General features: G+C 41.5%; 1 protein-coding gene across 1 annotated transcript in view; it reads left to right on the top strand.

The window, feature by feature from the left end:
• Positions 1 to 18252, top strand: part of sdk1b (sidekick cell adhesion molecule 1b) — a 399597-nt gene that overhangs the window by 157288 nt on the left and 224057 nt on the right. The window contains 2 exon segments of the mRNA XM_080416488.1: positions 1241 to 1397; positions 15094 to 15200. Coding sequence (XP_080272614.1) covers positions 1241 to 1397; positions 15094 to 15200 — 264 coding nt within the window.

The following is an 18252-nucleotide window of genomic DNA, read 5'->3' as shown; positions in this document are numbered from 1 at the left end:
TCACCTCCATGTGATTACTCGTTTCTCCACCTGTGTCCTGTTAGTCTCCCAGCCAATCCCTGTGTTGATAGTCTTTGAGTTCACCTGTGTCTTGTTAGTCCTTTGTCTATTTAAGCCCTGTGTTTGTGAGTGTTCTTTGCCAGGTTATTAGTTATTGTCAATGTGAGTATGTTTGTTCCAGTTCTGTATCTACATCTTAGTTTTTCCCAGTATAGTTTAGTTTCCCAGTTTATGTCCTTGTGATTGCTGTTCATTTCTTAATAAATATCCTTGAATTAGACTGCTCTGCCTCTGTCTCGTCCCTTCTGCACTTGGGTCCAACAATCCTGTCTCACACCGTGACAGAGGCTATCGCACAGTTACCTGTGTTATCCTTTTAGCCCAAGGGCCCTATCTTGCGCCCAAGGCAAGCTATACCCTCTATTGGGGGATTTTGCATTTTATATGCACTTATGCCCAGTGCTATGGCCTACTGTATGTTCTCTCCCTCTCTGCCCATGGAAGAGGCAGTCCAACATCGATTTGCCTTGGAATAAATGTATATTTAATACACAGAATTATCACTCACACATTGCTGGTTATAGATAACAGTTTCAAGGAAAAGTTAGAATAGATAAAGACAGAAAAGAAATGAAACAAGGAAACCAGTCCAAATAAGTGGAAGGAAGGCACAGAGTCAAAAACAGATATACGTTGTTCAAATGTACGATATGGTGCATTGGTTAAAAATAGCATAAACAAGGAATACAGAAAGCAGAAATGCACTCAGAGTTGTCCCCATGGTGCTTCTCAATGGCTGTTCACTTCTTAATCATTGATGGGTCAAACGCAGAGTACCAATTCCCTCACGGGGCCCAATAGAGTACATCTTCATTTCACACAAAGTACAGTATATGAACTGGGGAGCCACTGGCCTAGTGGTTAAGGCACATACCACATATATGCTCTAATGCAGGCTGACAGTGAGTCGACCTTTGATTTTCCAAACTAAAATTACATAACGCACGCATAACAGTCAAAGCCTGATCTCACAGTTGAAAGTCCCAATGGTTTTACTGTCACGTGTTTAGAATACAGCTGTCTCAACATCGCAGGCAGTAACATTCTTGTATTTAAGAGCTTCCTCAATGATTGTCTCAAATTGTGTCCAATTGTGTCAGGTGTGAATGGTACGATTTTTTTTGAAACGGCAAATAAATCTCTCTGTATCTCTTTCTCTCTCTCTCTCTCTCTCCCTCAGAGGTGGCCCCCTACCTGCGTGGAGGTATGCCAGGGCAGCAGGTTGTGCTGGAGGGGAACAGACTGGTGCTGACCTGCCTGGCTGGAGGCAGCTGGCCTCTCCAGTACTCCTGGACCCTCAACAACAGCAACATCACTGGATGGTCGCCTCAATATAGGTGAGTTTCAAACCCACCTCTGGACTGCATGACCTGTGGATGCTATTATCATTCTATCTATCTGGTGTACTTTTGTCTGTCTGTCTGTCTGTCTGTCTGCCCACTATCCATGCTAGCCTACAGTGTCTGTATGTCTGTCTTTTTGTCCATCTGTCCTCCATCCATGTCCATCTCTGTCGCCTAATGTTGATTAGTTTTAGTCATAGTCTTTTGAACTACAGTTGATTTAGTCGACTAAAATGTATTTTGGCGGTGCCTTGATGGCGTTGTAATGGCTGATTTTACACTTGGTTGCATGCTGAAAATAGCCGATCTACAAGCTCACAACGCGTTGCAGCACAACGCTTTGTGAGATCTGCTGTTTTCAGAGCGCAACACCCGAGCGAAACCAAACATAAAATGACTTGTCTTTTAATTCTACTGGATCTCCTCTCTACACTAGTCCCTCACTAACATTTTAGTCTAGTTTTTTTTTGTTGATTGTCAATATATTTAGTCATAGTTTTAGTCATCATAGCTTAGCTTTTATTTAGTTTCGTTTTCGTCAGTGAAAAAAAGTCAGTTTCATGCACATTCATCCATTTCAGTCTGTCTGTCTGTCCATCCGTCCCCTATTCATGCTGTGCCATAAATAGTCACTATATATCCGTCCATCTGTCCTGTCTTTGTCTTTCTGTATGTCCATCCGCCTTTCCGTTGTGGCCGCTCCCTAGTGTCACACTGTCCCATCTGTCTGTCTGTCCGTCCTTTATCAATATACCGTACGTCCCTCCACCTGTCTATCCCCCCAACCCTTTGGGGGGGGGCGGGGGGGGGGGGGGGGGGGGGCAGAGCTGAAGCAGGTTGCTAGTGATGGAGTGTGTGTGGTTGTACGGAAGGTCACAACATTTAGACACTGGAGCCAAAGTGAGATTAATAATTACACGAACGCCATAAATATACATACGATCTGTGGGATGGATAGAAGATGCGATCAATATTCATGTCTCTCTCTATCTCACACACACACACACACACACACACACACACACACACACACACACACACACACACACACACACAGAAAACGGTATGAGGATACACATATTGAAGGTACAGTATATAGAAAACATTTCCAGACTCAGTGGCATATAGGTTTTAACAATACAAAACAGGGCTATCATTTTCTTTTTTCCACAATACAATAATTTAGCCTATTTAACAGAAGTTGTCAGTGCATCGTAATGTGCACCTATTACATTAATGACGGTAATTATTACAATGGAGTACGGTTATTTAAATGAAAAACAACAATTGTTGCCCCATGCGCGTGCACACGCACGCACGCACGCACGCACGCACGCACGCACGCACGCACGCACGCACGCACGCACGCACGCACGCACGCACGCACGCGCGCACGCACGCGCGCACACGCGCACACGCGCACACACACACACACACACACACACACACACACACACACACACACACACACACACACACACACACACACAGACAGAGGCTGAGGATGAGCCAGCATTTTGTGGTTAGTCATTGTTTGAGATAGGATGCATTGTGTATCTCTGGGCTCTGGGCATCTAGGCTCAGGCTGTGACAGGGCACTTAGAGTGTGTGTGTGTGTGTGTGTGTGTGTGTGTGTGTGTGTGTGTGTGTGTGTGTGTGTGTGTGTGTGTGTGTGTGTGTGTGTGTGTGTGTGTGTGTGTGTGTGTGTGTGTGCGTCTTTGTTTGTGTGTGTGCGTGCGTGTGTGTGTCATCATGATGGCAGCAGGTCGTGCAGGTGAATGGCAATTGTAATTCAAAGGAGATAGTGTTCACTCAGCTGGTCCATTCTAAGGCAAACATTGCATTGGCCGATGATGACATTGTCCTATTATGTTTTGTTTCATCATTTCCATTATTTTATAGGCCAATTATTTATATCAATTAGACTATTCATTCAAGTTGTGTTTTTAACTAAATCGTTATTTCACGGTTATGCAGTTTGAGAACATTTACCAAAACAAATGTTGGGGAAAAGAATTGATACAATGGCGGAGTTGTCCTTGGTCATGAAGCGTACTGAGACTTTATTCCTCGTCTGTTGATTGAGTTGGTTGGCATGGCTACCTTTTAATTAGAAAAAGAAATGATTCATTTACCATGAATTGTAATATTCTCTGAAGTGTTTCCATGACATTCGCCCAAGTTTACCAAATATTACACAGCAATTTCAAACAATTAAGCATTATTGTCTCAAACACGTTATTAAAGGAGAGTTTGGAGGGGGGGGGGGGTATTTGTGATGAAAAAGTTATGTATATTATTGTAATAGCACAGCCATTACTTGCAATAATCTGAGTAAGTTCGATGAAACCGCTGAAATCAAATCCATCGAAACGCATTGAATATGCATGTCATTCAAAGGAGATAATGTTAGCTTTGCTGACCAATTCTATTGATACGAGGTTTGTGCCCCACGGCATCCAGTGGTGGAAGAAGCACTCACATACTTTACTTAAGTAAAAATAGCAATACCAATATAAAAATACTCCTACTAAAGGCCTGTGTTCAAAATGTTACTTGAGTAAAAGTACAAAAGTATTGGCATCAAAATATACTTAAAGTATCAAAAGTAAAAGTACTAAAATGTTTGAAAATAGCAGATCTACAAGCTCACAACGCGTCGCGTTGTGAGCTTGTAGATCGTCTATTTTCTAATAGCCTATGTATAAAATAGGGCAGAAGTGGTTAATGTATGTTTTTTTAACTCATTGGCCGCCATTATCGCATTAATGCGATCTAATAAATAGCGCGCCTGGCCGCCAGGATCGCATTAATGCGATCTATGGTCTTTATTGATCTTTATGCTCTGATCACGCTATTCTGTTATGAATCAGGCTAAGTTTCAGGTTCCACTTACTTCAACCACCACTGCATCCGGTTTCATGACTTTTGGGTTCCGTTTCCGGTTTTACATTTCCCCCCCAGTCATTTTCGACCATAATAGGGAAACAAACGGTTTTTCACACGCTATGAAAAACGATCGGAGACCTCCCCTCCTATAATCTATGGGTCTGGGTGACGAACAGTCATCCCCGTTGTGTATCACAATGTAATTTTCGCCGATCACAGAATCTGAGACATTTCACTTCCGGTTCATGTGTTTGACTGTGTGAGTGGGTGTGGGGGGGGGCGAGTGTGATCGAGAGGCGATCAAGCTGGTATGTGCTGCTCTCTAGTGGTGGAACGATCAAAACGATTCAACTGTCCAGCTAGACTTTCTATATGTGAATTAAATAACAAAATAACGAAACAAAAAAACACGAAAATCGCTGGCAAGGGCTGCTATGAACGAGGTTTTAACTCTGGCAGTCAATGAGTTAATGATAATCAAAATCTACAATGTACAATATTTGGATATTTGGATCCGAGATGTAGTGGAGTAGAAGTAAAAGTACTGAAAATTGGAAATACTCCGGTAAAATAAAAGTACCTCCAAATTGTACTTAAGTACATTACTTAAGTAAATCTACTTAGTTACTTTACACCACTGACGGCATCGATATGCAGATAGGCAGCCCTCCCATCAAGCTTTTTTTTTTTGCCAGTCACCATCAATAATGTGATTTATCAATCTTCATTTATCGTTATTTCATTTTAAATTTGTTTTAGCAACCTTTTCACCACTTTTGGCTGTGTTTGCGAAGGGAAAACAACCAATCGATTTGTTGACGGCCTGTCAGCTGGCTGTCACCAACGGTTAGTCACAGTGTGGTGAATACTGATTAGCGAGCTCTCCGCTTGCTACTTTGTTCAAAGCTGACTTCTGGTCAACTTTTTTTTTAGTGGAACAAGCCTAATCACGTACAGCCGCCTGCCACCCTTCACTGCTTCTTCTCCCCATTGGCAATTAATGGTGCCTGGTCTCTCTCTCCATGACAATATAGGACAAGCCTGACCAATCCTATTTTTGGTGGAATTTCACTGGAAAGACGTTTTTTTGGGTAAAAATTAAAAAGTTCCTCTGGCTTAAGACTTTCATGAAGTTTGATGTATAAAAACATCAGGACACCTGTTTCTAGAAAAGTGAGTTTAATACATTAAAACCGGGAAAGCATCTGTGTCATTTTTAGATTTCTTTGGCTATTCAAAAATAGCAGATATACAAGCTCTATGAGCTTGTAGATCTGCTATTTTTGAAAAATTGTGAAAAAATTGCTGGCAGGCAAAATTATCTTCATTTGGTTCAGGAGCTACAGGTCATGCCACCTAAGAACTGTTGTGCAATAACGGACGTGGAAGTCAAGGAACAAGGGTTTGGCTCCACTTTATTATTTAGCTCTCGAAACCAGTAGTTTTTCCTGCCAAGGACACCCAAATTGATATATTTGGCCACGGAAAGGACAAAATAGCAATATCGAGTAGCAGATCTGGAACAGTACTCCTGCACGAACTCAATGACTATCAGCGGGTAAGAGACCCGACACCGGTCATCTACTGCTGCTTAGCGCTGGGCGATGGCCTAAAAATGATATCACAATATCTATTTAAGCCTAATGTGGATATTGGATACTCTATTTTTTGACGTATTAAAGTTTATAATTAATATTCCTGTATAAACGTAACCTGACCAAATTGAGTCAAATAATATATATAAAAAATTACATTGATTGTCTTCCCCTGACAAATAATAAATTAGCAAAAACAACTCCTGACGGTACTGTCTTCTGAGAGAGAGAGACACTGTGTGTGTGTGTGTGTGTGTGTGTGTGTGTGTGTGTGTGTGTGTGTGTGTGTGTGTGTGTGTGTGTGTGTGTGTGTGTGTGTGTGTGTGTGTGTGTGTGTGTGTGTGTGTGTGTGTGTGTTCACAGATTAGACAGATTAGACAATGCTTCCAAAATTTTCTTTTTATTTAACCAGTATAAAACCACATTGAGACCAAGGTCTCTTTTACACGTGTGAACTGTGTGAATATTGCACAGCTTTGCCAAGCAATAAAATAACATACAGGACAATACAAATGACAGGCATATAGCATCCGTACAACACAACAAACTAAGCTAGAAGAGAGACCAGTATGAAGCTAAAAAAGATTTTAAAATTTGCCACACATCAAAGCAGTTACTGGTAAGTATGTCCACGGTAATCCTTTTAAATCTCCTTAGAGGAATCAAAAGAAGCTATTTTAGTCTGGGCTGCAGGTCGTTCCACGACCAAGGCCCAAAATACGAAATAGTTCATGCCTTTTTTCCAGCCTCAGATTTTGTTGAAGGCACGACAACCTCAGATCCACGCCAAGCATGGGATCTGAGGTTTGAGAGAGTTCTGAACGAACTAGGACAAATTTGGAGCAAATGTAAGATGGGAGATTACCGAGAATAGCTTCACGCTGTGTTGCAGCCTGTGAGATGTTAAAGAGGACCGAACCCACTGAGACGTACAAAGCACAACGATGACGAGTCCTGCCGTTGGAGTTAGTGATACATCTCAATGCAGCATGAGAAAAAGGGGATCAAGTTTAGCCAATGTTAACTCTGTAACTGCCAGAGTAATAGTGTAGTAGTGTGCCACTGCTGCCAGTGAAAACCTCCGTCCTCACGGAGATGGGCTCATTACACGCACGGGGTCCTGTAATAATAAGAAAACAAATGTGTCCGCTTGAGGTAATCCATTGCACAGCTGCGGCCATTTGAATGAGGCTCGTTTTTGCCGTAAAGCAAGAGGAACGGAGATCTAGCAGAGATATACTGTAGCCATTTCCCCATAGGAAATAAACAGGAAGTAAACAAGCTTTTATTTTTTAAAGAGCATCTAATGACGAGGGAAAGAGTTAATAGCATAGCCTTGATTATTTTGACCATTTTACTATAGCAATTTGCTATTGGACTAATTCGACTAATGTTTTCATTAGCTTTCTGAAAGCTTCCTTTTCCACTGTATGAATGGGAACCATGCCCTTGGCTATTAATTATCTCTCTATCTTTTGTTACTCGTTCACTCTCATAACAGGAGGAGCTGAACAGGAGCTTCATAATGCTGAGGTTATACTTACGGGAGCTGCAGAGGGAGTAGTTGCGGCTCTCTGTAGCTTCCTACATTCATTGTGCTGGATAAACAAAACACCATTATCCAGTGGATAATGTGTTTTGTATGATTTAACAAAGGTGTAGTGTTACCTTGTCTTCGTCGCAACCGCTTTCATACCAGTCCTATAGAGACTACGGTTGTTTGTTCTGTATCGTTTTGCCTTGTCACCGAACCCTTTCCAAATGACGTGTCTTTGCTCGTCTTGTTGGAACTAAATGTATTTTGGTCTCGCTCGCATCTCTCTTTCTTCCATCATCCACAAGTGCTCTCACTGCTCTGTGCAGCATGGCGAGTCTCTCCGTCCCCCATGCTGGTTGTCCACACACACATAAAGACCACAGACAAGTGGTGGAAGAAGTACAATACCACAATACAAAAATACTCTGTTACAAGTAAAAGTCCTGTGTTCAAAATGTTACTTGAGTAAAAGTACAAAAGTATTGGCTTCAAAATGTACTTAAAGTACCAAAAGTAAAAGTACAAAAATGTTTGAAAATAGCAGATCTACAAGCTCACAACGCATCGCGATGCGACGCGTTGTGAGCTTGTAGTTCGGCTATTTTCAAATAGCCTACATGTATAAAATATGGCTATAGAGGTTACTGTATGTTTTATAATATAATAATTTATATCAGCAAAGTAACTAGTAACTAAAGTTTTCAAATAATTGTAGTGGAGTAAAAGTACAATATTTGCCTTTGAGATGTAGTGGAGTAGAAGTAAAAGTATTGAAAATTGGTATACTCCAGTAAAGTAACACATACCTCAAAATTGTACTCAAGTACAGTACTTGAGTAAATGTACTTGGTTAATTTACACCACTGCCACAGACAAAAAGCAAGCACATGAGGATTTTTGTGTGAAAGGTTTCTTTGTTTTTTAACCCTACTACGATATTACTATTTCCATATTGAGCAAATATCAATTTAATTGAAGGTTTACTGTATATATAATATCACCCAACACTACTGCTGGAGAACCCCCTGGGCCTCATCTACACTCCCTTGAGCAACAGTGATCACTTACTTTATTTGACAGCATGAGGGCATTTCCATAGACAGCCAAGGATATTGAGTTGTCATCCTCTCCTCCGAAAAGAATATAGCAAAGAAACCTGCCATAATAATTCACTTTGTGAAGAAAAAAAACTACCCAGGGGGAGAAAGCTGAAGGGATCCAACGTGTATGAGAAGGAACACTTGACAAAGAGGAATGCTGACATTACCAGATGGGCATGCTTCCTAAGAGAACTAAACAAGATCCAATCAACTTGGACAACACATTTCGAGGTGTTCATAAAACCGAATGGGTCACCAGAGGAGGCAAAAGTGCTGATCATCAGGGAGATTGCAGAATTGGACAAGTACCAGAGATGCCAGCTCCTCCTGGGAGAGCAGCAACACCAAGGTAATGAGCTGGCCTATAGCCTTGGATCAAGACTGTCGTACAGTAGATGTATTTTTATCGAGTCTTTGGTCTCTCTACCCCCCTATAATAACTGGACACCGGCGCGCAAAGACCTTACTTCTCAGTACTTGTACAAAAAGAACATCTATGATAGGCTAGAACTATCCCAGCATCACTCATTTAAAATGGGTGGTTAGTTGAACTTGGACAGCTAACTAACCCTGCAGCAACTCTGTTGGTATGTGTCGCCATGTCGCTGTGTCACTTTCCCTTACGCCTGGATGTCACTGTCCCCTACGCCAGTGGTTTTCAACCCTTTTCATATCAAGGTCCATTATTTATTCTGTATTTGAGCCACGGACCACCATTTGATGAGATTTTTTATGAGACCCAAAACTTAGAATATTGTGTTGTCGTTGGATAAGATTTTGTCCACAATTCCATGCTGTATTGATTGATGTCGGTATCATAGGAGAGATGACAGGCAAACGTTGATCAAAAGAACAATTCTTCAAATAAGTAATACAGATGTTTAACGATAATTTAACCCTTGAGAGAGTAAAATTAAACCAAATGGACCCGTTCATTTTACACTCTCAAGAGTTAAATATCTATAAGGGTCCATTTGGTTACCAACTCTCCATCATTTAGCTGGGGACCAGCTGGAACCCCCTCAAGGACCACTGGTGGTCCCCGGACCACTGGTTGAGAATCACTGCCCTTCGCCATGTCGCTGTGTCACTGTCCCTTATGCCTGGATCTCCTGTCACTGCAGCCAGCTTGTGGTCATGCATGGCTTACATGGTTTTGAGGAAGTGCGGCGCTGAAGAGCAATGGCAGCTTGTCCGGAAGAAAACTTTATTTCACCTATACATGACACACCCAAAAATAGTTTCTGATAACATCTTACGTTAGAAATTGGCCAGTTGCTCAATATCGATTCATATCACATTTAAAATGGCTCATTCAACAATATGTGTGACTTTCTATGCAGTATAGGCATTTTACTAGTGCCCGCTGTCAAAGTATATACATCTATATGTGTGTTCTGTTGTGATTTGCCTACAGTATGACATTACATGACAAACAAAAATAAACTTTTTGTGCCGATGAAACATTTTGTGGATGAAGCTACTTTTCCTGTCAATGTTTTCACCATTGTGCACATTTGACACACAGTAATGTGACCTCTAGTTTATACAAGCAGAAAAAAACGTGCGTCTCCTGCGATTATGGAACAGACAATGTGTCCTAAAGCGATGCATCGATCAGCTTGTTCAGGTTCTTGGTACCCAGCACCTTTAGTTTTTAGTTGCAGGGGTCTTTACCCTTGCCTGTCAACAGGGAGTGTGAGGCGGGAGGAGTAGGAGGAAGCCGGTGGGGGCTCCTCACTGGTAGGTGAGTCAGTAGGATTCAACAGCAGTGGATGAAATTATACATTCAGTTTTGATTTTGTTTTTTATCTGGGTATACTTATTTTTATGTCATGAATTCTTCCAGTTTTTAGGATTTATTTATTCAGATCGATAGAGTATTTTTCTGCACTATTTGATTTATTCTTTTATGAATTCTGCTGTCTTTAACTAGGAGAAACACAATTTCGTCTTTTTTTCTAACGCTGCTTGCAGATGGAAAACAAATGACAAATAAAGCAATCTTGAATCTTGAATCTAGAGTGACAGCACAGAAATGTGTGTGGGGGGAAGGAATCAATTGGCGTAATGATTTGCTTTTTTTTAATTTGCTTTTTAAAGAACTTGCCGTTTGGTTTGGTTAGAGTACTGTTTAAAATGGTTATGTCCTTTTGATAGGCTGTTAAAATGGTTATTATGTCCTTTTGATTGGCTGTTAAAATGGTTATGATGTCCTTTTGATTGGCTAAGTGGCCACATGAATAGTCCATCCAAATGTGTTTAACCCATTAAAACCGGGAAAGCATCTGTGTCATTTTAGATTGTAGCTACAGTATATATATATCGTCTCTGTCGGGTGGAAACTTTTCACGATTCAAATTCAACAATAGCAAAAGTAGCAGATCTACAAGTTCAAAACGCGTCGCTTCGCGCCACGTTTCGCGCCACGTTTCGCGCCACGTTTCGAGCTTGTAGATCTGCTACTTTTGATGCTTTTGTGTGACATTGTAGTATGATCAAGTAAGGCATTAATATGGAGATAAGAGGTTTCTGCCTGGCAGCAACGACATATAGCTAAAATCTAAAATGACACAGATGCTTTCCCGGTTTTAATGGGCATAAATATAAAAACATAGGTTTTCTCAGAAAACTGTTAGGATTTAGAAGACTTTTTTTTAAATCAGCCTCAGGTCTTAACCCAATCAAGATTTTTAGCTACAACCCATTATCTTATACTTTGGGCTTTTCAAAAATAGCAGATATACAAGCTCATAGCCTAGCACAGAGTGCCGCGCTATGAGCTTGTAGATCTGCTATTTTTGAAAAATCTTGAATATATATGGTCCCTGGAACAAAATATTTGACAACTGAAATTATGCACAAATTGAAGATCTACAAGCTCATAGCGCGGTACTCGGTGCCGCACTATGAGCATGTATATCTGCTATTTTTGAATTGCCCAAAGTATAAAATAATGGTTAAAATCTAAAATGACAGATGCTTTCCCCGTCTTAATGGGTTAATGTGTTTAAATCTCATCTCCTAGGTTCGTAACTCTCATCAAAGGCTTTTGTTCTGCCAAAGCACATTGTGTGTTTCAGTTTGTTGAGCTGAGTGTTCCTGATGTCTGAACCTCCCTCCCCTTTCACACAGGATCCTTATCATAGCGTGGCTCCTTCATCTAAACTCCCAGGGCTGTTTCTGTGAGCTGCTTTCATCAAAAATAAATACAGTACATTAAAAAAAAAAGAGAGAGAGAGAAATCTCTGGTCTTGCCAAGGCTAAGAAGCCTTGGTGATGATTATACACTGGCGGTAAAAAGTACAACATTCTGCCTTTGCCCCACTGACATGCATGCACGGATATATGCACACACACACACACACACACACACACACACACACACACACACACACACACACACACACACACACACACACACACACACACACACATACGCGCGTGTGCACGTTTGCACGGACAGACGTACACACACACACATAAATAAATTGTGTGTACTCTCAGAATGTAAAATTCTGAGAAAAAGGCCTTCATAAGATTTGACAAGGATCTTCACATTTTTCTCTGCTCAAAAATATGTCTTTGGAAAATATAGTTAAAAATCATATATTTTTGTTAATACTTTACCGAAAAATGTAATAAATGGTGGATTTATATTCCACCTACTGTACAGCACATTTAATTTGTAATCATACAATTAGAAAAAAAGACAATAGACCTACTGTTTTGTTTTTGTGTTTTGGTTTGAACTGCTGGGTTTCATGTGCAAACTGGAATTTCATCCATGTTGACTCTGTCAAGACTCCTCCACAGTGGTGTAAAGTAACTAAGTACATTTACTCAAGTACTGTACTTAACACATTGGGTGCCAGAATTGTATAATAACAGAATACGTTCGGTGCCGGGAATCTCACCGTTAAGCTCCATTGTGCTGTTTAAAGCTGTAGACTCCATGACGAGCGATCCATGAAAAAAAAAGCATGTCTCCATTTTCCTGGCTAACGGCTGGAACGATAACATCTCTCACGCGAGTAACAATGGCAGAGCGATCGCGGATGCAAAATGAGTTGTTTTCCCCAGCGTAAAAGGTTTCGGAGTTATAGGGGTTTTAGAGAAGGAAATAGAACGGAAGCGGATGGGGAGCCATGTTTTCGACACGGTGATCTATCTGGCCCTTCCTTCTCAGAATCGCCTAGGCCCAGGGTGATCCCAGAGCTGCTCTAGCCCCTCCCGCATGGAAAAAAACGAAAAAAACAAAAAGATTAAAAGACGTATATTTCCGATTTTTAGGAAAGTTGGCACTCCACAGGTGTATTTACAAAACCGTATTAATACGGTTTTGGCACTCAATGTGTTAAGTACAATTTTGATGTATATTTACATTACTGGAGTATTTCCAATTTTCAGTACTTTTACTTCAACTCTTTTTACTCCACCACAATTATTTGAAAATTGTAGTTACTAGTTACTTTGTAGATTTTGATTACTATTACAAAACATAAATTAACCACTTCAGTCCTATATACAGTATATATTTCGGCCATATGAAAATAGCTATTTTCAAACGATTTTTTATACATTTTGAACATTCTGCACAATGAGTACGTAGACTTTTGGTACTTTTAGTATATTTTGATGCCGATACTTTTGTACTTTTACTCAAGAACATTTGAATACGGGACTTCTACTCGTAACAGAGTAAATCTACATTGCAGTATTGATACTTTTACTTCAAGTAAAAACATGTGATTACTTCTTCCATCAGTGCTCCAGCTCCGTCCACCGATCTGAACAGAGGCGGCGTGGTGAGAATGAATCGTAACCCATGGGTTATTTGTTATACCGAACCCGCTGTCCAGCTGAGAGGCATCGCTATTGAATCACACCAGGAATCTGCCTGTTGTTCTGAAGCCAGGCTATGGCTGTCAGTGAAATGTGTTGAGAAATTATCCTATTGATCGGCTTTTTGTTCAACTTTTTCTGTTAACCCATTAAGGCCTAGCTAGAGGCTGATTCTACAGCTTTCTGAAAAAAAACGTTGCTATATCAGTGGTTCTGTATGTATTTTGGCTGCGGACCCCCCACCTCAAACATATTTTGTTCCAGGGACCCCCCTCCAGAAGCAAAGATTTGAGTTAAATATTTTTCTAAAAATAGCAGATCTACAAGCTCATAGCGCATCACTTCGTGCCACGCTATGAGCTTGTAGATCTGCTATTAGTGAAAAATCATGTTGTTGTTTTTTTGTGTGCAAATCTTATATAATCCCCCCCCCCCCCCCCCCCGAAGCAAAGATTTGAGTTAAAAATGTTCAAAGATTTGCACACATTTTCATAATTAAAAAAAAAAAAGCTATGAGCTTGTATATCTGCTATTTCTGAATTGCCAAAGTATAAAATAATGGTTAAATTGGTTAAAATGATTGTGACACAGACACATTCTTGGATTGAATGGGTTAAGTAAGAGGTTCAAGGCAACACTACCATTTAAAATTTCAAAACAAGACAGCCAGAGAATGTGCTGGAGATTTCATTAGCGACGGTGTGCGGCGCGCACGTCTCACACACACCCACAACAACACTCCAATATCACTGTCTGTTTCTGCACGAGAGCTGCTCTATGATATGGCATTTATAACATCCAATTCAAGCTGTGTGTGTGTGTGTGTGTGTGTGTGTGTGTGTGTGTGTGTGTGTGTGTGTGTGTGTGTGTGTGTGTGTGTGTGTGTGTGTGTGTGTGTGTGTGTGTGTGTGTGTGTGTGTGTGTGTGTGTGTGCGTGCGTGCGTGCGTGCGTGCGTGCGTGTGTGTCTGTTGGCAGAATATATTGGCAGCCTGGCAGTTTAATGTCCTCGTATTGGTAATGAGCCCCAAAGCGATGTCCAGTTTTAGTGTATTCCTGCGTGTGTGTACGTGTGTGTGTGTGTGTGTGTGTGTGTGTGTGTGTGTGTGTGTGTGTGTCTGTGTGGCGTGTGTGCTTGTGTGCGTGGCACATGCGTGTGTATGTGTTTCCAAGTTGGGTTTAATGGGGTTTTAATGGGTTGTGCAACTCTAATGGGGAGCCTGGCATAGGACACACACACACACACACACACACACACACACACACACACACACACACACACACACACACACACACACACACACACACACACACACACACACACACACACACACATCCGCCCCTCCGCCTTCCCTTCTGTTGACAGAACTGACAACCTTAGTCCAATTCCATTCTCGGAGCAAGGTCATGAGACAGACACACACACACACACACACACACACACACACACACACACACACACACACACACACACACACACATGTAGACACGTACACACACACACACACACACACACACACACACACACACACACACACACACACACACACACACACACACACACACACACACGTACACGCACTCTTCCGCCTTCCCTTCTGTCTCATCCCTCTCCAAACATCACGTTCCAACCCCCCCATACCCTGTGTACAGTACTTACATCTTGTCTACATCATATTGTTGACAGTTAATTTATTGCTCTGTCTGTCTGTCTGTCTGTCTCTAGGTTACCTATTCCAGTGCTGAGCAGGACAGATTCAGGTGTTTATCAATGCATGGTGAGGAACAGGATGGGTGGCTTCATACACAGGAGAACAGAGGTGCAGGTGGCCTGTAAGTAAACGCACGCACGCACACACACAGGCACGCACGCATAAAAACTACAAAAAAAAAAAAAAACTTGGTTGCATGCTGAAAATAGCAGATCTACAAGCTCACAACGCGTCACGCTGCGACGCGTTGTAAGCTTGCAGATCGGCTATTTTCAGCATGCAACCAAGTGTAAAATCAGCCATTACAACACCATCAAGGCACAGGCAAAATAAATTTTAGTCGACTAAATCAACTGTAGATTTAGTCAATTATAATCTTATGATATTTAGTCGACCAAAACTAGACAAAAAGTAAAATATTTCAGATGACTAAAATATGACAAAAAATGTATGGAATTTTATTCCTATGACTAAAATGAAATAAAATAATGTGCTGTCAAAATCAACACTGACACACATGCACGCGCTATGCACACCTTCACATCGGTGTTACTGATTACAGGTAAACATGCAGATTGACTAAATAAATGGTTTGGTTTTATTGTAATTCTTCACACTGAGAAAGAGGGTCTCTTCTTTGTGAGAGCGAAATTGTTGTCGTGTAATCACCTTGTTGTTCTGATGTCAAGGAATTTGGGATAATATTAACATGATCATTTATACGTTCTTACTTCATTTAAATTTTTTAGATATTTAAAGTTAGGTAAGAAGTAGGCTGCACCAACACTCCTGATTTCGTGTATAGAGGGGCGGGTGTATAGAGGCGCAGAGAGACTGCGCCTGATCCCATTGGTTCACCGATCTGTCCGTCAACCCCCGCCCCGTTAACACAACATTACGAGCTACGCCCACTGCACTCTGGTTGGTTGGGGAAATTAACACTTCCTCATACCGGGTACACCGACGCGTTCCTCCAGGCTTTTATTTTTTAGCAAAACTAAACAATAAAAGTCTGGAGATCGAGGCTAGGTAAGAAGTAAAATGGCCTCTCTACTGCCTCTATACTGCGCCTGATGGAGGGGAAAGGAACTGGTTGGAATAACGCGTTCCTTCCACACGCTATACGTCCTACCGGGGAAACTCCCCCCTGTCAGGTGATAAGAAGCGGCCTGCTCACTCCGCATGCATTGAAGGAAGCATGAGCTCAGTTCGGGGCTCTCTCCAGGCTGGCAGAGGGAGAGTAGCGCCCATTGGCACTGGGTGAAAAATGGGTTACAAAATTGTGGGATAAAGATTATTATTAAAAAAAATGTTAAATGGCCAAGCTTGTACTGTAGGAAAAACATTATATGATAATTAGAAATAAGGATTAAATTATGATGCATTCAGTTAGCACAAAATAACAGAGCCAAAGAAGAAGGAAAGGGCCTTAGTTAATTTGCCAAGCCCCCCACAAACGCACACCACACACGCACGCACGCCCACACGCGCACACACACACACACACACACACGCACACACACACACGCACACGCACACGCACACGCACACACGCACAGCGACATTTAAAACCCTTCAACTGCTGCTAATTGGCCAATCACCAGTTCTCCTTCAAACTCCGGGACGGCTGGAGCAACATATTCATGAGTACAACACACTGAACTTTGTGTCTTAAAGTACATTACAGTTGCCCTGACAACGTTCTCTACAAGATGTGATGTAAAACAGCAATAGATACGTCTTCTACAAAGTGTGATGTAAAACAGCGATAGATACGTTTTCTTACAGAATGAACAGCGATAGATACTTTCTACAGCCTCACATCAGATGAAGTTGACACTCCTCTAGACCCTCCATTGAGCCTCCAATGGTTTCAATGAATAAAACATCAGCAGACTGATGTCTACCAGCGTAACGGTCAGCATGTGATGGGGATGTTTACCCCTCCACAGATTTTTATTGCTTTAAGGATCCTTCCAAGGATGCACTAGGTTTAAAGATGTGTCGAAATTGAAAAATACCCTTTTCACACTTTTAGAGCATATCCGTAGTGTATTCTTCTATCAAAAGTCCTTCAAAGGCCAATATTAATTACTTCCTGTCAAACGAAACTGTACTGTGTGATGACATTGATTTCATTCACCTGTGTGATTCCCAAAGCTGCACGTTCCTCCAAACAGACCTGATTTTAATTAGGCCTACAGAGCTACTACATTTTGAATCTCATTCAAGATGACGTCCAGACGGTGTTTTACTCATTTCAAACTTAATCAGCACACCAACATATGTATCTGAAAACATTTTAGGTTAGAAAAAGAAGCAACGTATTAACATTTGTACGTCATAACAATGCTTTACACCGGCCGTCTCTCTCTCCCTTGGGTGGTGTGAGCAACAGGCTGCAAAAACATTAGCCATTCTGCTGCACAGCTGCAGTGGAGTGAGAATCCAGCGTTCCTATAGCCTGAGGGAACGGGACCTTCTGATTGGTTGAAACACCGCTTCAGACTGAAAGTTCAAAATCAAATGAGCAAGAAAGCCATTTCACCTGGTCTTTAAGGATGCACTAGGTTTAAGGGTGCTTACGAGGATTCACTAGGTTTGAGGGTGCTTACAAGGATGCACTACAGTAGGTTTAATTGGGCTTACGAGGATGCACTAGGTTTAAGGATGCACCACGGTAGGTTTAAGTATGCTTACGGGGATGCACTTGGTTTAAGGATTCTTACAAGCACTCACAAGGATTCACAAGGATGCACTATAGGATTAAGGATGCTTACTTGTAAGGACTCTACAACCCAAGGCATTTTCACTCACATTAACTCTTTGACTGCCAGAAATAAAACATAATTGCCAGCGACTTTCGAGTGTTTTCACTCACCTTTTAAAAATCATAGAATATTTATCTCCAGTATGATATTGATCCCCCGATCGCTTTAAAAGACGTGTCCGAGTCTTGTAGAATCGTGGGGGGAAAACGAGCCGCCACGAGCATCCGTTCCATATTTGTGGGCAGTTGAATGTAGGCTGTTTTCGCCAAAAAGCAACACAAACAGAGGAAAAGCCATTCTTCCAGATCGAATTACAAGGGAGAGAACGGGCTGTTTGTTTTTCCGATCACGTGACCCGCTGCTTCTCTCCTTCTCTGGGAGCCAAACGGTGACCCCATAGGC

This window comes from Gymnoscopelus braueri, assembly GCF_963280865.1.
Source record: "Gymnoscopelus braueri genome assembly, chromosome: 2".
NCBI lineage: Eukaryota > Metazoa > Chordata > Actinopteri > Myctophiformes > Myctophidae > Gymnoscopelus > Gymnoscopelus braueri.
This window is presented reverse-complemented; position numbering and strand designations above follow the sequence as displayed.